General features: G+C 37.9%; 1 protein-coding gene across 2 annotated transcripts in view; it reads left to right on the forward strand.

The window, feature by feature from the left end:
• The window catches only part of RBBP6 (RB binding protein 6, ubiquitin ligase), a 34498-nt gene extending 14448 nt beyond the window's left edge, over window positions 1-20050 (forward strand). Inside the window, exons 7-18 of one of the 2 annotated variants that reach the window (XM_019987486.2) lie at window positions 180-319; window positions 3180-3352; window positions 4884-4987; window positions 5099-5436; window positions 10939-11035; window positions 11130-11208; window positions 11314-11368; window positions 12992-13060; window positions 14317-14676; window positions 14965-15066; window positions 15922-17679; window positions 18046-20050. In XM_019987486.2, the coding sequence (XP_019843045.1) occupies window positions 180-319; window positions 3180-3352; window positions 4884-4987; window positions 5099-5436; window positions 10939-11035; window positions 11130-11208; window positions 11314-11368; window positions 12992-13060; window positions 14317-14676; window positions 14965-15066; window positions 15922-17679; window positions 18046-19630 (4860 nt within the window). In that variant the 3' untranslated portion in view covers window positions 19631-20050. The remainder of the gene's footprint in view (window positions 1-179; window positions 320-3179; window positions 3353-4883; window positions 4988-5098; window positions 5437-10938; window positions 11036-11129; window positions 11209-11313; window positions 11369-12991; window positions 13061-14316; window positions 14677-14964; window positions 15067-15921; window positions 17680-18045) is intronic. The other variant, XM_019987487.2, reaches the window with a different exon arrangement.
• Window positions 20051-21283: the final 1233 nt, after the last annotated feature.

Raw genomic sequence — 21283 nt, forward strand, 5'->3', positions numbered from 1 at the left:
TGAAATGAAGATAGTGATAGTACTTACCTCACGTGGCTGTTGTGAGGATTAAATGAGATCATACATGTAAAGCTCTACAAATAATACAAGCAGATAGTAAATACTGTGTGTTAGCTAATATTATTAAATAATGGTAACTGCTTTTTCTCTTCCTCCTCTCTCCTTTCCCCTACCTGTAGGATAAGAACTTTGAATCTGGTCCTAGGATTAAAAAGAGCACTGGAATTCCCAGAAGTTTTATGATGGAAGTGAAAGATCCTAACATGAAAGGTGCAATGCTTACCAACACTGGAAAATATGCCATACCAACTATAGATGCGTAAGTATTCAAATTGGGTATGATCTGTGGAGATAACAGTCAATCCCGGTGATAGTGTTTTATTTAATCTTGGGCTTGTAACTTGGCTACTTGGATTCCTTACAAACATTGTATACCAAGTCTTAGTCTATATGTCGCATTTCTGTGTTAAGAATGAGAGGCTGCAGTCTGCTCCATTTAAAGCAAATTAAAAATGTATTTGGGGTTTTTGTTACCAGTGAGTGCCACTTTCCTTGTGGTCTTCTAATTTTTCTTTTTTCTGTCATTCCCTGCTTTCTTCCTCATTCACATACATACTCCTACATAATCTTGTATGCTATTTGCATCTTTTAAATGAACAAGTTAAGTGTCTTAGGCTTTTTAAGAAACAAGAGGCTTAAGAATAAAAGTTCTGCAAGATATCAAGGCAGATTTAAGTGTGAAGATTATAGGAAATACTCAAGTATCTTGACTAGTTTGGATATACTATGTGAATCTTAAGATTCTAAAGTATGGTTTATTTTATAAACTGTTAGTTGAGATCTGTTATATAACAGTTCAGAACTGTTTTTCTGTTATAAACTGTTTGTAGCTCTGTAAGCCATACCTTAATGCTTATTTTTCACATGTTTTCAGGTTTTATTTTAGGAGCCAATTTTTAATGAAATGAATAGACAGGAAACCTAGTGGCATAATTCAGTTGGGTCACTTTCCATTTTATCTGCTTTTATTAATACATTTAGTTATCTTTTGATTACCCTCAACTGTTGCAAACTCACACAACATAAAACACAGTATTAAGTGTTCCCTGAGACTGTGACTCTGTAACTTTATTGTACAAAAGAATCTCTTGCAGAAGTGTGTTAAAACAGTCTAGGTGCCCTGTCCCACTCCTCTCCCCACCCCCGAGGGATTATATTCTCAGTCTGCATCTTTAACAAGTCCTCCAGGAGAATATGAGGTTAGAGGATGCTCAAGGCATGCCTTGAGAAACATCAATTTAAAGAATAGATATCCATGTTCCCAGTGACAGAATATTTATTAAGAACAGTTTTTGTCGGCTTTGTGCTATATTATCAAAATGTGATGAGCAGGTAAGGACAACGAAAATGCTACGCTTACAGAATGATTCTGAAAAAAGATTGTTTTTGAGTAGGTAAATACATTGTTTTAGTTAACAGATAAGAATTAATGTTTTTCTAAACTCCCAACCCTGCTCACTTTCTCAGCTTCACTCCCATCTATTTTTTATCAGTCTACCATTGTGTGTTTTTGTGGTTCATCTTAGAGCAGTTTGTTGTATGCTGTTTCTAATTCAGACATTTCATACATGCATCCAAACAGTTTTAGGTTGAAATTGATGGCTTTTTACAGACAAAGTTTAAGAGCAGACCGCTTCATCTTAATACAATAAGATGTAAATGTAAAAGTATTTAAGTAGAAATCTGTGTTGGAAGAATTAACATCACCTGTAAACTCATAACTAATAATTAACTTCATTGCTGTTTGAATCCTGGAGTACAAAAGTGCATTTGTGACAGACACACAGCAAATACTGGGGAAAATGGGAACCCAAATATTTTAAATGAAACTTTCACCCTCTCCACTAACACCACTGATACGCAACTCAGACTCTTCTTCTGTTTCTTTTTCTATCCTCTGTTCTCCTCTTTTTTTTTTTTCTTTTCTTTTCTCTCTTTTGGGCAGTGGGAGACTCCTCTTTCACAAATTGGGAACAATGGGGCATAAGCAAATTGATACTTATTTCTGGAATCGTGGTGATGTCTATGGAGCAACTGCAACACAAATAACACACCTAAGGTACCCTGCTCTGTCCAGATGAGATTCTTTCATTTTTAGCATTGAGTTGAACACACTCTGTTCCTGAATGAAAGAGAAAAGATTTCTCTAAGAATTCCTATGTTTTACAAATGTGCCTGATTACAGAGAAGATGGGGGTATTGGAAGCGGTGGTGATAAGTCTGAGAATGGCTTATTTTTTTCTTTGTTTTTAATGTATTTAATATCCAACATTTCCACAAAATTTTTACAAAAAAATGGACCCCCCAAATGTCTAATGAGGTGTTACTTTTAAGTTTTTTACACATTTTTCTAATTAAATCATTAATATTTCTTGTGCTCAGTCATGTCCAACTCTTTGTGACCCCATGGACTGTAGCCCACCAGGCTCCTCTGTCCATGGAATTTTCTAGACAGGAATGTTGGAGTGGATTGCCATTTCCTACTCCGACTGTCTATACATAGATTAATCTCTCATAATATTAAGTATAAGACCACTGTTTTGAAGTCTAATTCTGTTTATTAATTATAGATGTGATTAGTGACATATTTCCTTTGAATTATCCACCTTAATTGTGTAATGTCAGTACCAATTTTAGTTTCCCGTATTGTGACATTCACACTAGTATTTTCACAGGTTTGGAGACTGTTAGACTCAGGGGGAAAAAAACTTTTCCAGGAAACATGGTAGGCTGGAGAGCAGTGATTAGGGCATTGTCATCACTAAAGCTCAAATCCTGTCTCTGCCATTTAAATATAACTTTGTGGTACTTGATTGTGTCACAGTACCGCTCTGACTCACAGTTCTTAGAAATACAGAATCTAAGATCCTGTTAGCCAATTTTATGGCTTTTTTTTTTCTTTCTGTTTTGTTATACTCTCTTAGGATTTTGTTTTATATCTTTTTGTTTAGGGGAGGATATTCATAACTGCTTTCTTATTTTGGAAAGTACTACACTTGTATAAACTAATTTGGCATCATACTAGATTATAAGTTCCCACTATTGTATAGTAGAATATATAAATATCTTGGAAATACTTTCCCATAACAGTGTTAAAACACTAAGACCTTCTTTTACAGAGAGGCATATGCAATTGGGAAGAAAGAAAAACCACCTTTTTTGCCAGAGGAACCATCATCATCTTCAGAAGAAGATGATCCTATCCCAGATGAGTTGTTGTGTCTCATCTGCAAAGATATTATGACTGATGCTGTTGTCATTCCCTGCTGTGGAAACAGTTACTGTGATGAATGTAAGAAATGTTGAACCTTTGAAGATATGTATTTTAGAGTGTGTGTATTTCCTTGGAAAGGCTCTTAGAACAATATATATTTAAATGATAAAATATGAATTATTGATACATGCATCTGAACATTTAATAACTTTTTGTTGCTCCTTTTTTTTTTTAAAAAAGTCTGTCCTTTAGAATTGACCACTTTCTTTACCTTCATCAAGGTGTCTTTACTGAGGTTTTATAAAATGTAGGATTTTTGTTTCAAATATGTTTTAAATGGTATCAGTATAGAGAAATTTAAAAGCTTTTGGGGCCTTAGACATTTCCAAAGTATTTTTTAAAAATAAGTCCTTTTCTAGGAATGTGAAAAATAGCTTACTCTAAAATTCCTAAGGGTGATTGAGAACTACGGTCTGTAAACATATTATCCAAACAGTTGCCAGGGGGTTGCTTGTGACTTTTTTTTCCTAGTCATTTATCTTATATTAGCACTTGATTCTCTTCTGCCACTTACCTTAAGTTTTTCCGTTCTTCCCCAGATGAAAATAATGTCATCTAAAGATTTCATTGCCCAGTCCTGCTTTGGTCCTTTTCATTTCTAAAGATTGTTTTGGGGGACTTCCTTTGTGGTCCAGTGGTTAAGACTCCTTGTGTTTCTGCTGGAGTCAGAGGGTGTTCAGTCCCTGGTCAGGGAACGTAAGATCCACTAAGATCCTGTATGCCATGTGGTGCAGCCGAAAGAAAAACAAGAAAAGAGAGTTTTGGAATACAAATCTTTGTTATGAAGCCTCTTCAGTGAAGACAAAAGTCAAGAAGAGGTTACTTAAGGCTTGTTTCAGAGTGTGTCTTAAATTTACAAACCACTTTATATAACTGGAATTTTTTTTTTACTATACTGAATCATAATCAGTACATCTGTAATTTGGTATTCCTTCTTACCTGCTGTGCTATAGATGTTTCTGATTTCCTTGCCTGAATAATGCTTCTGCTATATTAATGCCCTTTCCTAGTGATGCCTTTTTAAATTTTGTTTATGCCACATAGCTTATAAGATCTAAACTCCCTGACTAGGTATTTAACCCTGGCCCTCAGCAGTGTAGAGTCCTAACCACTGGACCACTGGGGTATTCCTAAGTGATTGCTTTTTTTAAAGCCCTGTATTTACAACATAATGATTTTGTCTTTTTCTAGGCTATATTTCTGTTTTCTCCCTATAATACATTAGATGTTAGCTAACCAAAGAGAATGGTATTTGAGAAAGAGTGTCCTTTCTCTCAATTTAAATGTTTGTTTAGCTTATATCCATTACTTCTGTGTTTAAGGTAGAGGTTAGAGCAGAGGAGTGATAACCAGGAGAGAAATTTTACTTTTAAATTTCTTAAATTTAAAATTTACTTTTAAATTTCTTAATCTAAGAATAGAAGTGATGAGTAATGTGTGCTTGGAAAATAGTAGTGTAACTGAACACATATAAACCATCTTTTCAATTCATGGCCAAAAACTGGGTTCCTAACTGTGCTTTTGTTAATATTTAAAATCTTATACATAGGTATAAGGACAGCACTCTTGGAATCAGATGAACATACATGTCCAACATGTCATCAGAATGACGTCTCTCCTGACGCTTTAATTGCCAATAAGTTCTTACGACAGGTAGCTATATTTATATTCCTTTTTATGAAAATTTTTTAAAAATCTTTTGATTTAACTGTACTTGAGTAAATACTACATCTTTTTCTGCATTTTTATGTTTGGTGTCTATAGGCTGTTAATAACTTCAAAAATGAAACTGGTTATACGAAAAGACTAAGAAAACAGTTACCCCCACCCCCTCCCCCAATACCACCTCCAAGACCACTCATCCAGCGGAACCTACAGCCTCTGATGAGATCTCCAATATCAAGACAGCAAGATCCTCTGATGATTCCAGTGACATCTTCATCAACTCACCCGGCTCCATCTATGTCTTCACTAACCTCTAATCAGTCTTCTTTGGCCCCTCCTGTCCCTGGAAATCCATCTTCTGCCCCAGCCCCCGTACCTGATATAACTGCAACAGTCTCCATATCAGTCCACTCAGAAAAATCAGATGGACCTTTTCGGTAAGTCTGTATTTCTCACTGTTAGGAAACAACTGAGACCAGAGATGGTTTTTTTTGTTTGTTTGTTTGTTTGTTTTTTTGTATATTGCTTAAATTGTTGTTTTATTGACTGGCAGTCTGTAGCATCCTACTGTATTCAGTAAGGTGGGTGACTTGTAAGAAACGGCTTAGTCTTTTGGAATTCCCTGGCAGTCCAGTGATTAGGACTTGGCTCTTGAATTGCTGGAGCCCGGGTTCAATCCCTTTTGGAGATCTGAGATCCCATAAGCCACACAGCATGGCCAAATGAAAAAAAAAGAAATGACTTAGTCTTACTGGAGGAATAAACAGATGAAGCAGATTCATTTGTAAATGATTAAATGTCCCAAAGTCAAAAACTATACAGATTGCCAGCAACCCCTCTTAAATGTTGAATAGTATCCCATAACAGCTTTGCAGTTCACAGGAGGGAGCGTTCACTTATGATCATAATGACGGTATTAAAAAACAGTAGATTTGAGTAAAACTAAGAACAGAGGGGACGGGATGAAACACTGGTAGAAAGGTCAGAAATAATTGTTTTGGAGCATAATTATGTAGGAGAGTAGCAAAACCTCACTTAAATCCTACTGCTTCTGAAATGAAAGGGACCTATGACTATATAGTCCAGTGGCTCTGTAAGTCCAAGTCTTAAAAAAATGAACCAGCTTTGAAAAATTAAGATGCCAGGGGTATTTTCCCAGAAGCAAAATTTTTAGGAGTAGGACCTTTACAAGTATACTAAAGAGATCCCTGCAAACTACTTGTATATATAGGATGGATAAACAACAAGATCCTACTGTACAGCACAGGAAACTTGAGTATCATGTCACAAATCATGATGAAAAAGAATAAAATCCCACTGATCTAGTTCAGCCTTTCATTTGATTAATAGTGGGAGTGGTCTTTTATTCATTGACTTACCTTAGAGTACCTTTTCGACTTACTAGAGCTGGAAGTAGAATTTAACTCTAAATCCTTTTTTTCTCTTTTTGGTTTTGCAACTTTTTTTTTTTTAAGCTTTAATAGTCTTAAAACTGCACCAGTTTCTATCATTTCATAGATTGTACTTTTTACAAGATTCCTTCATCATACATTTTACTTACATATGAAGAACTCTTCCAAAGTCCAGTCTGGCTCATTTTCCCCAGAAGTTTACATCACCTTTGATTTAAGTCACTTTAATGCAAGTGTGATGGAGAACAGTGTTAGGAACAACAAGATGTAATTTAAAACTTTTTTTCCCATTAATAATTTTTTAGTTACGTGCAAAAGGAAACCTTATAATCCTGTCATCACAGATAATGCATTCCTGAAGTAAGAATATTTGTGTACTGCAGACATTTTCTGCAGATCTATTATTTTTTGAACTCTGCAAGTGTTTCAGTTCAGTTCAGTCACTCAGTCGTGTCTGACTTTTGGGACCCCATGAATTGCAGCACACCAGGCCTCCCTATCCATCACCAACTCCCGGAGTTCACCTAAACTCATGTCCATCAAGTTGGTGATGCCATCCAGCCATCTCATCCTCTACTGTCCCCTTTTCCTCCTGCCCCCAGTGCCTCCCAGCATCAGGGTCTTTTCCAGTAAGTCAATTCTTCGCATGAGGTGGCCAAAGTATTGGCGTTTCAGCTTCAGCAGCAGTCCCTCCAGTGAACACGCAGGACTGATCTCCTTTAGGATGGACTGGTTGGACCTCCTTGCAGTCCAAGGGACTCTCAAGATCTCTCTTCCAACACCACAGTTCAAAAGCATCAATTCTTTGGTGCTCAGCTTTCTTCAGAATCCCGGCTCTCACATCCACACATGACCACTGGAAAAACCATAGCCTTGACAAAGTAATACCTCTGCTTTTCAATATGCTATCTAGGTTGGTCATAACTTTTCTTCCAAGGCGTAAGCGTCTTTTAATTTCATGGCTGGAATCACCATCTGCAATGATTTTGGAGCCCAAAAAAAATAAAGTCTGACACTGTTTCCACTGTTTCCCCATCTATTTGCCATGAAGTGCCATCCAGCCATCTCATCCTCTATTGTCCCCTTCTCCTCCTGCCCCCAATCCCTCCCAGCATCAGAGTCTTTTCCAATGAGTCAACTCTTCGCATCAGGTGGCCAAAGTATTGGAGTTTCACCTTTAGCATCAGTCCTTCCAATGAACACCCAGGACTGATACCCTTTAGAATGGACTGGTTGGATCTCCTTGCAGTCCAAGGGAGCCCTCAGAAAATAAAGTCTGACACTGTTTCCACTGTTTCCCCATCTATTTCCCATGAAGTGATGGGACCAGATGCCATGATCTTCGTTTTCTGAATGTTGAGCTTTAAGCCAAGTTTTTCACTCTCCTTTCACTTTCATGAGGAGGCTATTCTTAGTTCCTCTTCACTTTCTGCATAAGGGTGGTGTCATCTGCATATCTGAGGTTATTGATATTTCTCCCGGCAAGCTTGATTCCAGCTTGTGCTTCTTCCAGCCCACCATTTCTCATGATGTACTCTGCATAGAAGTTAAATAAGTAGGGTGACAATATACAGCCTTGACATACTCCTTTTCCTATTTGGAACCAGTCTGTTGTTCCATGTTCAGTTCTAACTGTTGCTTCCTGACCTGCATATAGGCTTCTCAAGAGGCAGGTCAGGTGGTCTGGTATTCCCATCTCTTTCAGAATTTTCCACAGTTTATTGTGATCCACACAGTCAAAGGCTTTGGCATAGTCAATAAAGCAGAAATAGATGTTTTTCTGGAACTCTATTGCTTTTTTGATGATCCAGCGGATGTTGGCAATTTGATCTCTGGTTCCTCTGCCTTTTCTAAAATCAGCTTGAACATCTTGAAGTTCATGGTTCACATATTGCTGAAGCCTGGCTTGGAGAATTTTGAGCATTACTTTACTAGCATGTGAGATGAGTGCAATTGTGCGGTAGTTTGAACATTCTTTGGCATTGCCTTTCTTTGGGATTGGCATGAAAACTTCCCTTTTCCAGTCCTGTGGCCACTGCTGAGTTTTCCAATTTGCTGGCATATTGAGTGCAGCACTTTTACAGCATCATCTTTCAGGATTTGAAATAGCTCCACTGGAATTCCATCACCTCCACTAGCTTTGTTCATAGTGATGCTCTCTAAGGCCCATTTGACTTCCCATTCCAGGATGTCTGGCTCTAGGTGAGTGATCACACCATCGTGATTATCTGGGTCATGAAGATCTTTTTTGTACAGTTCTCCTGTGTATTCTTGCCACCTCTTCTTAATATCTTCTGCTTCTGTTAGGTCCATACCATTTCTGTCCTTTATCGAGCCCATTTTTGCATGAAATGTTCCCTTGGTATCTCTGATTTTCTTGAAGAGATCTCTAGTCTTTCCCATTCTGTTGTTTTCCTCTATTTGCATTGATTGCTGAGGAAGGCTTTCTTATCTCCCCTTGCTATTCTTTGGAACTCTGTATTCAGATGCTTATATCTTTCCTTTTCTCCTTTGCTTTTCGCTTCTCTTCTTTTCACAGCTGTTTGTAAGGCCTCCCCAGATAGCCATTTTGCTTTTTTGCATTTGTTTTCCATGGGGATGGTTTTTATCCCTGTCTCCTGTACAATGTCACGAACCTCTGTCCATAGTTCATCAGGCACTCTATCAGATGTAGTCCCTTACATCTATTTCTCACTTCCACTGTATAATCATAAGGGATTTGATTTAGGTCATACCTGAATGGTCTAGTGGTTTTCCCCACTTTCTTCAATTTAAGTCTGAATTTGGCAATAAAGAGTTTATGATCTGAGCCACAGTCAGCTCCCAGTCTTGTTTTTGCTGACTGTATAGAGCTCCTCCATCTTTGGCTGCAAAGAATATAATGAATCTGATTTCGGTGTTGACCATCTGGTGATGTCCATGTGTAGAGTCTTCTCTTGTGTTGTTGGAAGAGGGTGTTTGCTATGACCAGTGCGTTCTCTTGGCAAAACTCTATTAGCCTTTTCCCTGCTTCATTCCATACTCCAAGGCCAAATTTGCCTGTTATTCCAGGTGTTTCTTGACTTCCTACTTTTGCATTCCAGTCCCCTATAATGAAAAGGACATCTGTTTTGGGTGTTAGTTCTAGAAAGCCTTGTAGGTCTTCATAGAGCCATTCAACTTCAGCTTCTTCAGCGTTACTGGTTGGGGCACAGGCTTGAATTACTGTGATATTGAATGGTTTGCCTTGGAAACGAACAGAGATCATTCTGTCATTTTTGAGGTTGCATCCAAGTACTGCATTTCGGACTCTTTTTGTTGACCATGATGGCTACTCCATTTCTTCTAAGGGTTCCTGCCCACAGTAGTAGATATAATGGTCATCTGAGTTAAATTCACCCATTCCAGTCCATTTTAGTTTGCTGATTCCTAGAATGTCAACGTTCACTCTTGCCATCTCCTGTTTGATCACTTCCAATTTGCCTTGATTCATGGACCTGACATTCCAGGTTCCTATGCAATATTGCTCTTTACAGCATCGGGCCTTGCTTCGATCACCAGTCACATCCACAGCTGGGTATTGTTTTTGCTTTGGCTCCATCCCTTCGTGCTTTCTGGAGTTAATTTCTCCATTAATCTCCAGTAGCATATTGAGTACCTACCAACCCAGGGAGTTTCCCTTTCAGTATCCTATCATTTTGCCTTTTCATACTGTTCATGGGGTTCTCAAGGCAAGAAAAGTGAAGTGGTTTGCCATTCCCTTCTCCAGTGGGCCACATTCTGTCAGATCTCTCCATCATGACCCTCCCATCTTGGGTGGCCCCACACAGCATGGCTTAGTTTCATTGAGTTAGACAAGGCTGTGGTTCTTGTGATCAGATTGGCTAGTTTTCTGTGATTATGGTTTCAGTGTGTCTGCCCTCTGATGCCCTCTTGCAACACCTACCATCTTACTTGGGTTTCTCTTACCTTAGATGTGGGGTATCTCTTTACAGCTGCTCCAGCAAAGTGCAGCTGCTGTCCCTTACCTTGGACGAGGGGTATCTCCTCACTGGCCCACCCTCCTGACCTTGAACATGGAGTAGCTCCTCTCGGCCCTCCTTTGTGCGCGCAGCCACTGCTCCTTGGACGTGCGGTGGCTCCTCTCCGCAAGTGTTTGAGGCCTTTAAATATGACTCAATCTTTGGAATAATAGAATTTTTCTTCAAAAATATGGAAAATATTCTCATTGAAATTTAAGGCACACAGCGTGCTGATTTGACTTACACATATTGTGAAATAATTACTGCAGTAGGATCAGCTAACATCCATCTTCTCACCTAAATACAGTAAGAAGTGGAAAAAAGAGTTCTCACCTCCTTGTGATGAGAAGTCTTAGGATTTAATCTCTCTTAACAGCTTTCCAGTATACCATACAGCTGTGTTACCTACAGTCATCATGTTGTACATTGCATCCTGAGTACTTACTTACATAACTGGAAGTTTGTACCTTTAATTCTTTATTTGTAATGACCTTTTAATGTTGTTGTAAATTATTTTATTTTCTAGGGATTCAGATAATAAAATACTGCCAGCTGCAGCACTTGCATCAGAACATTCAAAGGGAGCTTCTTCAATTGCAATTACTGCTCTTATGGAAGAGAAGGTAAGTTTCATTGGCTTTTAAATTTGGAGACCTTTTTATATTATTACAGTAGTTTTTTGTTTTGTTTTTTAACTATTTGTGTTTTTTTCTAAAGGGTTACCAGGTGCCTGTACTTGGAACCCCCTCTTTGCTTGGACAGTCATTATTGCATGGACAATTGATCCCCACAACTGGTGAGTATAAAATCATTTTGGTTTGAACTTTTTCCCTTAAAAAATAATTTTAGCTTTATTCAGCATATAATTGTATATTTAGTTGTTCTTATTTTTTTGTCCAAGGTCCAGTAAGAATAAATGCTGCTCGTCCAGGTGGTGGTCGACCAGGTTGGGAACAGTAAGTATATGTTTCACATAATCTTCAGATGATTGCTTTCAAACCAGAGATAGAAATTACAATCTAAGTAGTGTGTTGCTGAGTGTCTTTTATTATAAACTCTCTTATATGCCGTAGTTTACAGTTTTTGTGTAAAATGTCACAAACTCAAGACTATATGAAGAATTATTTTCTAAAAGAATGTGTTTTCTAAAATATAAACTTATAAATTCTTTTTAAAGTGTATCAATCACAAAATTTCTCATTTTGAATAGTTCAGTTAATTAAATTCTATTACATATTAAAATCTATGAAGTTTGAGCGACATGCTTTGTGAACAGTCCCTGTAATAAGTCCTTCCTCCTCTCAGAAGAAAAAGCAAAAAATTCTATAGGGTATAATTTTTTATGGCATTAAAAATCAGATTTGTTTATTGTTTTATATAATATTTATGTTTATATAGCTCATATATTTAATTTATATAAACTGGCTTATATTCTAAAACTTTGATCTTTTTGTTTGAAAGATAAATCAGACTCATTATAGAAAAAGTATGTTAAGAATGTATCAGTAGAAAAGGCTTCCCTGGTGGCTCAGATGGTGAAGAATCTGCCTGCAGTGTGGGAGACCCAGGTTCAATGCCTGGATTGGGACGATTTCCCTGGAGAAGGGAATGGCTACCCACTCCAGTATTCTTGCCTGAAGAATTACATAGACAGAAGATCCTGGTGGGCTAAAGTCCATGAAGTCACAGAGTCAGCCATGACTGAGTGACTAACACACACACATACAAATCTATCAGTAGAAAGAATACAGGATTTGAAGACAGATCTGGGTTTGAATCCCAGCTCCTGCATTTACTAGCTGTATGACAGTGAGTGTGTGATTGTACTTCTCAGCCTCCATTGCCTCATCTGTAGGATTGGAATGGTGCTACTTACCTCACATGTCAGACACCTCCACATAGTTCCCAGCAGATAAAAGGACTCTTTTCCTTTTCTGTAACAGTTAAGTTCAAGGCTTCCCTGGTGGCTCATTGGTGAAGAACCCACCTGCCAACGCAGGGTTCTGATGCCACGTCCGGGGACATCCCACATGCCTAGGACCAACCAAGCCCATACACCACAGCTGTTGAGCCTGTGTTCTCTAGAGCCCAGGAACTGCAACTGCTGAGCCCAGGGTTCGTAACTGCTGAAGTACATGCGCCCTAGAGTCCATGCTGTGCAACAGGAGAAGCCACCCCAGTGAGAAGCCTGCACACTGCCACAAAGACCAGCCCCTGCTCCCCACAAGCAGAGAAGAGCCCGAGCAGCAATCCAGCACAGCCAATAAATAAATACTTAACTTTTTTTTTAAGTACATGGGATCTTTTAAAAAAAAAAAAAACACACAGTTCAAAGTAACGTTATAAAATGCTAATTAAAATGTACTACATGAAGTTTATATTGAGGCTTCATTGTTTATAATGTTAATCAGAAAAAATATTCAGGTACATATAATGCTTGCTCATATCTCTCTATCTGGAACGAGCAAGAATCAGGGAGTAAGGAAAAGTTTCTGGAATAGTTAAAAAATAGGTGTCTTAAAGTCTATGCACCAAAAGATCATGTATTATACTCAAGCCTATTTTATCTTTCCACACAGTTCCAACAAACTTGGATACTTGGTTTCTCCACCACAGCAAATTAGAAGAGGAGAGAGAAGCTGCTACAGGTAGGCTTGCTAAAAGTCGTGAATAACAGTAATCTGATGACACTGAAAAATACAGCAAAAATTAAAGCATAGCAGTGGCAAGGGGAATGAGTTCATTTGGTTTGCAGATACCTCACTTAAATCTTGAGTTGCGCTTGAGAGGCCTATAAAAGAATAGATTACATTTAGTATTTTAAATATTGGTTTTTTAAGGCTACATCTTTGCTACTCCTTCTTAAGGACTACTTTCTCCTTGTCAGCACATAGCAGAATATTGGCTTATCTCTGTTGAGTGTAGAGGGAAGTCAGTAAAGCCTATACAATGTTTAAGATGTTGTCATTAATTTAAAGTGAATGTTAACCAGTTCAACTCCTAATGTGAAGAAGAATTGCACATATTTCTCTCCTAGACTCAGTTGTCCCAGTCTTCTGCCATCTTTTCTTCTAAAAGAAGAGACAGGAGATTGTTAGGGACCCTTGCTCTGGAGATACACAAGCAGTGTCAATCTAAGAAGTAACCCATATAAGTTTTACTCTCTAGGTCATTCTTAAGGATATCTTCTAGTGCACCAAAGGGAATTGCTAAGCTTATGAAGGATAACTACTGTTTTGTTGCTAAATCATGTATTTAATAGGATATTTACTAAATCAGACTCTGAAAAGAGGCTTAAAATCTAAACCCCTACTGCTGCTGTTGTATACCAGTTACCTGTAATTTAAAGATCCTTTTAAAAAGCTTAACAGAAATAAGCCCACTTTTTTTTTTTTTTTTAAACCACTGTTTCTTTGATGCGGCAGAATTTTAGCACTTAATTTTAACTGTGTGAGAATAAAACAGATTTTCAGTTACTGATTACAACTGTTAAACTAATAATTGTTCTAGTTTGAAGGGTCTTTACATATTTACTCAAAAAGATTATAGGAAGTGGGTTTTCTTCATTTAAACTTGATCTTGGAAGGCATTTTGGGGAGAACCAGATCACAGGCTTTAACCTATCAGCTCCTTTAAATGATGGATTAGGAAGTAACAAGAGATCATTGTGAAGTGATAATTGGAACTTCACAAGAGAACATAGTGTCTCCATATAAAGAAGGCCTTGTAAACGTATATCCTCTCAGTCCCTAACTGGCCTGAAAAGTTGTTTTTAACATGTGAATGATGTTACCTTTACATTCAGTTTATATCAGTGTCCTGATGCTTATTTAAATAGTTTTGGGATAGAAAAGATAAGCTTCCTTATCTCAGATGCTTTAATATCTTGGAATTATTTTTCCAGAAGTATAAACCGTGGACGACACCACAGCGAAAGATCACAGAGAACTCAAGGCCCGTCACTGCCAGCAACTCCAGTGTTTGTGCCTGTCCCACCCCCTCCCTTGTATCCGCCTCCTCCCCACACACTTCCTCTCCCAGGTGTTCCTCCACCACAGTTCTCTCCTCAGTTTCCTCCTGGCCAGCCACCACCTGCTGGGTATAGTGTTCCCCCTCCAGGGTTTCCTCCAGCTCCAACCAATTTATCTGCACCTTGGGTGTCATCTGGAGTACAGACTGCTCATTCTAATACCATCCCAACAACACAAGCACCACCTTTGTCCAGGGAAGAATTCTATAGAGAGCAACGACGACTAAAAGAAGAGTAAGTGTTCTAATTTGAAATTACTCTACACGTTCATTTTCTGATGTAACATTAAACAGGTATCTTTGGAAGCATTTTCCAGTGTTTCCAGTTAGTGTAAGAAAAATCACCTAAAACTTAAACCAAGTCATACAAGCAACTTCCTCAGGGATTCCTAGTTATTTATAGTTTTAAAGTGGAAAACTAATGGCAATTTCATTCATTTCATTCATAATCTAATTACATTTGTCTTGTTAGTTTTCTTAAATGGTTTTTGTTAACTTTCACTCTTTAACTTTATTTTACTAGGGAAAAGAAAAAGTCCAAGCTAGATGAGTTTACAAATGATTTTGCTAAGGAATTGATGGAATACAAAAAGATTCAAAAGGAGCGTAGGCGCTCATTTTCCAGGTTAGTGTTTTGCAAGCCTTCACAACAGAATTGCAAATGGGACTTTGAATATCCAGGGATTAGCTATGGATATAAATAACATCACAGTTATGGAATTTTTCTGATTCGGTCTAGGTTTATAGAAATGGAAATGTAGCTTATTTCCCAGTATCTGTTTATGGAAATAATATCTCACTGTAAATTCTATTGTGTAGAACTAGCAGTTATGGGGATTAAATTACCCTTGTCCCTTGAAGTTATTTATAGTATGAAAAAAAATTGGGAAATGTTTATAGAAGGAAAGAAATAGGGGAGTAGCCGAAGAATACATTTCTGAGGACCCTCTTAAGGCTACAGCTTTCTGCTGGAACATTAACCTGTGTAATTATGAAATAACAGTAGACTACAATGATAGAAAAACTGAATTATAAAAATTCCCTAGAAGCTTGTTTAGAAGACTTCTTTTTTAAGCTTATGCTCAAAATATGGTTCCTTTTAAAGCTAGACTGTTGGCCAATAAAGGACAAAAAGAGAAAAATCAGTGCTACTTAAAATAATCAGATAGGAAGTAAAATTTAAATTTAATTGGCATTTTGTCTAGTGTTGATTAGCTCATATAATTCACGGTACATTAATGCACTTCACTCTAATTATTAAGACTTCACTTTTGTTTTGCAACAAGTGATTGCTCTGATCTTTGTGTACTTTATTCCATTCCAGTAGAGGTCACTGTGCCTCTTTAATCATCTAAGATGAAACTTGATATAAAGAAATATGGAACCATGAGGAGAACATACTTGAATGCAAGAATCTGTATTTTATTTAGTATATTTTTCTCAACTATCAATTATTGTTTTGTTTTTGTTTTTTTTTTAGGTCCAAGTCTCCCTATAGTGGTTCATCCTATTCAAGAAGTTCATATACTTATTCTAAATCAAGATCTGGTTCAACGCGGTCACGTTCTTATTCTCGATCATTTAGCCGCTCACATTCTCGTTCCTATTCACGATCACCTCCATACCCCAGAAGAGGCAGAGGAAAGAGTCGAAACTACCGTTCACGGTCTAGATCGCACGGGTATCATCGATCTAGGTCAAGGTCACCTCCATATAGACGGTATCACTCACGATCAAGATCTCCTCAAGCATTTAGGGGACAGTCTCCTAATAAACGTAATGTACCTCAAGGAGAAACAGAGCGTGAATATTTTAACAGATTCAGAGAAGTTCCACCACCTTATGACATGAAAGCTTATTATGGGAGGAGTGTTGACTTTAGAGACCCATTTGAGAAAGAACGTTATCGAGAATGGGAGAGAAAATATCGAGAGTGGTATGAAAAGTATTACAAAGGCTTTGCTACTGGAGCACAGCCTAGACCATCAGCAAATAGAGAGAACTTTTCTCCAGAAAGATTTTTACCACTTAACCTTAGGAATTCTCCCTTCACAAGAGGCCGCAGAGAGGATTACTCTGGTGGACAGAGTCATAGAAGTCGAAATGTAGGTGGCAACTATCCAGAAAAGCTTTCATCGAGAGACAGTCACAATCAGAAGGATAATACAAAGTCAAAAGACAAGGAAGGTGAAAATGCTCCAGGAGATGGTAAAGGAAATAAACATAAGAAACATCGAAAAAGAAGAAAGGGGGAAGAAAGTGAAGGCTTTCTGAACCCAGAGTTACTAGACACTTCTAGGAAATCAAGAGAGCCTACAAGTGGTGAGGAAAATAAAACAGACTCATTGTTTGTTCTCCCAAGTAGAGATGATGCTACACCTGTTAGAGATGAACCAATGGATGCTGAATCCATTACTTTTAAATCAGTGTCTGAAAAAGACAAGAGAGAAAAAGATAAACCTAAAGCAAAAGGTGACAAGACCAAACGGAAAAATGATGGATCTACTGTATCCAAAAAAGAAACTGTTGTAAAACCTGCTAAAGGACCCCAAGAAAAACTAGATGGAGAGCGTGAAAAATCTCCTCGATCTGAACCTCCACTTAAAAAAGCCAAAGAGGAGACCCCGAAGACTGACAATGTGAAATCATCATCTTCCTCTCAAAAAGATGAAAAGACGGTTGGTACCCCCAGAAAAGCTCACTCAAAGTCAGTAAAGGAGCACCAGGAGACAAAACCAGTCAAAGAGGAAAAAGTGAAGAAGGACTACTCCAAAGACATCAAGTCAGAGAAGGTAGCTAGTAAGGAAGAAAAGGCCAGGAAGCCTAATGAGAAAAGTAAACCACTTGATAGCAAGGGAGAAAAAAGGAAGAGAAAAACTGAAGAAAAAAGTGTAGATAAAGATTTTGAGTCATCTTCAATGAAAATCTCTAAATTAGAAGTAACTGAAATAGTGAAACCATCACCCAAGCGCAAAATGGAGCTTGATATTGAAAAGATGGATAGGACACCTGAAAAAGACAAAATTTCATCATCAGCTGCTCCAGCCAAAAAAATCAAGCTTAACAGAGAAACTGGTAAAAAAATTGGAAGTACAGAAAATGTATCTAACACAAAAGAACCCTCTGAAAAATTGGAATCAACATCTGGCAAAGTGAAACAAGAAAAAGTCAAAGGAAAGGTCAGGCGGAAAGTGACTGGAACTGAAGGATCCAGCTCAACACTTGTGGATTATACCAGGTATCTGATAATTGGGGAGGGGTGGGGTGGGGGAGGGTTGCATTGTGGATTATACCAGGTAGCTGATAATGGCAGGGGTGAAAAAAGGAGAATATGTTTCTTAAGAATGTATTGATGTTAGGGGTTAGCTGGTTACTCTTGTCTTTGAGGATAACAATTGTTAAAAGATAACAGATGTTAAGTAGATTTTGGGAGTGAGCCACACTTACTTTTATGTAATCATACACACATATCTTAGAGCAGAGTAAGTGGGCTTTTGAAACTTGAAAGGGCATTTATTATATTTAAGTTAAGTCTTTTTATACTCATCAGTGTTTAACAGTTACGAGTTCTTCATTGAATAAAAAATATTTTAATTCTTTTTAGTACCAGTTCAACTGGAGGCAGTCCTGTGCGGAAATCTGAAGAAAAAACAGATACAAAGCGAACTGTCATTAAAACAATGGAAGAATATAATAATGACAACACAGCTCCTGCTGAAGATGTTATTATTATGATCCAGGTTCCCCAATCCAAATGGGATAAAGATGACTTTGAATCTGAAGAAGAAGATGTTAAATCCACCTCACAGCCTATATCAAGTGTAGGAAAACCTGCCAGTGTTATAAAAAATGTTAGCACTAAACCACCAAATGCAATCAAGTATACTGAAAAAGAAAGTGAATCATCAGAGAAAATTCAGAAACTCGCCAAGGAAGTGAGCCATGAAACTGCACAGCATGAGGTCAAAAGTTCAAAAAACTCTGCATCTAGTGAAAAAGGGAAAACCAAAGATCGAGATCACTCAGTATTGGAAAAGGAAAACCCAGAAAAGAGAAAGAACAACAGCACTCAGCCAGAGAAAGATAGTAATCTGGACCGTCTGAATGAGCAAGGAAATTTTAAAAGTCTGTCTCAGTCTTCCAAAGAGACTAGAACTTCTGGGAAAGAAGATAAGCATGATTCCGTTCGAGGGTCCTCAAATAAAGACTTCACTCCCAACAGAGACAAAAAAACAGATTATGACAACAGAGAGTATTCAAGTTCCAAACGTAGAGATGAAAGGAATGAATTAACAAGAAGAAAAGACTCTCCTTCTCGGAGTAAAGACTCTGCATCTGGACAAAAAACTAAGCCAAGGGAGGAGAGAGATTTGCCTAAAAAAGGAACAGGAGATTCCAAAAAAAGTAATTCTAGTCCCACGAGAGACAAAAAACCTCATGATCATAAAGCCACTTATGATACTAAACGCTTAAGTGAAGAGACAAAATCTGTAGATAAAAATCCCTGTAAAGATCGTGAGAAACATATGTTAGAGGCAAAGAACAGTAAAGAGTCAAGTGGCAATAAATCACTTAGTATACTTAACCCACCTGACCCACAGATTGAGAAAGAGCCAGTTACTGGGCAAATTGATAAGAACACCATCAAGCCTAAGCCCCAGTTAAGTCACTCCTCTCGACTGTCCTCTGACTTAACTAGAGAAACTGATGAAGCTGCTTTTGAACCAGACTATAATGAAAGTGACAGTGAAAGCAATGTGTCTATAAAAGAGGAAGAAACTGCAGGAAAGGTTTCTAAAGAACTGAAAGATAAAGTAGTGGAGAAAGCAAAGGAGAGCCTGGACACGGCAGCAGTCAGCCAGGCAGGCGTCACCAGGAGCCAGAGTCAGAGCAGCCCGAGTGTCAGTCCAAGCAGAAGTCACAGCCCTTCTGGAAGCCAAACCCGGAGCCACAGCAGCAGTGCCAGCTCTGCAGAAAGTCAGGACAGCAAGAAGAAGAAGAAAAAGAAGGAAAAGAAAAAGCACAAGAAACATAAAAAGCATAAGAAGCATAAGAAGCATGCAGGCACTGAAGCAGAATTGGAAAAAAGCCAAAAACACAAACATAAGAAAAAGAAGTCAAAGAAGAGCAAAGATAAAGAAAAGGAGAAGGAGAAGGATGACCAAAAAGTGAAATCTGTCACTGTGTAGAAGGGCAGATTTTTAAAAATTGACTTAATTCCTAAGTCATCTGTATTAAATTTTGTTATAATGTAAAGAGATTCAAGCCTTGTAAATAATGATACGGAAGACCCTGTGCTGCACTTAAAATATTGCTGCTTGATTATTTGATTTTTACATCAGAGCTTTATAACACGAACTTTTGTACAGAATTGTGAGTTGTGACCATGTAACATGAGAGGTTTTGCTAGGGCCTATTATTTTTAACCACCATTAATTAGTTGGGGTGGAGTTTACTGTACTGTGAAATTTTCACATTTGAATTTTTTTAATTGCCTGGCAAAAGCTGATATCAGTTCTAAAATATCAGCAGAATGATTTGCTGAATTCATTACAACCCTGTTATGTCACTTTTTGATTACAATAAAAGTTTTCAGTAAACTTTTCAAATGTTGAATGATTGCCTTATTTGAAGGAAAGTGTGTCATGACTTCACTTCCCTCTTCCATTTCCCTATTTAAAGTATCCTTTGAGTCTTTAGTATAAACTGAACTGTATGTATAAAATCCTGAAGTAAACATGGAAGATATACTTCATTTGTTGGCTGATAAAAGGTGGCCAGAAACAAGGAATCGTGGTTAATTTGATTTCTGGTTGAATAAGTCTTAAAGTTCTAGATCGCACTTACCATACGTGGCCTATCCAATCTGTGTCCAGCAGCGAGTAGTAATAGGTCCAGAAGCAGTAGGTAGAGACTACAATGGATCTCCTTAATGGCTCTGGTTCAGGAAGTTTATTGTGGGCAATAAAAAGCTATTGAAAAGATGTTGGGAGCTAGGGTAAGATTGGTACTTTAGAAATACGGCTGTGTAAATAGAGATTAAGAAGACAGTGGCTAAAAGGAAAAGAGACTAGTTCTAGTGTGAGGTAATGATCCTGAAATACTTTGGTCCAGGGCACTGGACTGGTAGTGAGAGAACAGGTTTACATTAGCAGCAACTCAGTTCATTTCCTTGATATTATTTCCAAAGTGTACCATATTTACAGTCTTGTATGCTGCTGTTGGTACTCGGTTTTAGGTGGTATACAAACATACGTGAGGATGTTTTCTAATGCAGCATTTAATACGTAAGGAAAAACATTAAGTGATTGAAAGCATGTAAGGGTAATAACGAAAATGCTGTTCACATCAGGAAAGCCATTCAGGACTGAGTTAAGCTTGGGGAGATGTTGCCTTTAAGTGAAACCAACTTGACTTTTAAAGAGCTCTTTTGCTGTGATTCTTAAGTCACTCTTTTTATTTCCAGAAATCTCCATCACGGGGGAGTTCACCCACTGCTCGCCTCACCCCTTTCCAAGCTCACAACACGGTCCCCTTGTGCTTTCAGATAGTCCAGCAAGACCACACTCCATTCTTATTAATCTCGGCCCCACATCTAGACCATATCGCCCACATTCACTGAGGACTTTGGCTTCTAGAACTCACTTTTTATCATATATTCTATCATATGAGGTCAGTTTCATTACCTGGATGCATTGTTAATAATTCACTTTGAGCTCAACTGGCCTTCACTTTAATTGCAGTCCACTCCTATGACAATTTTCTTCAGTTAATCACCACCCGTCACCATACCCATCTTAAAATTTCAACTCCAGTGTGTCATCTGCAACCTACTTTTTCAG

Source organism: Bos indicus, chromosome 25 (genome assembly GCF_029378745.1).
Source record: "Bos indicus isolate NIAB-ARS_2022 breed Sahiwal x Tharparkar chromosome 25, NIAB-ARS_B.indTharparkar_mat_pri_1.0, whole genome shotgun sequence".
NCBI lineage: Eukaryota > Metazoa > Chordata > Mammalia > Artiodactyla > Bovidae > Bos > Bos indicus.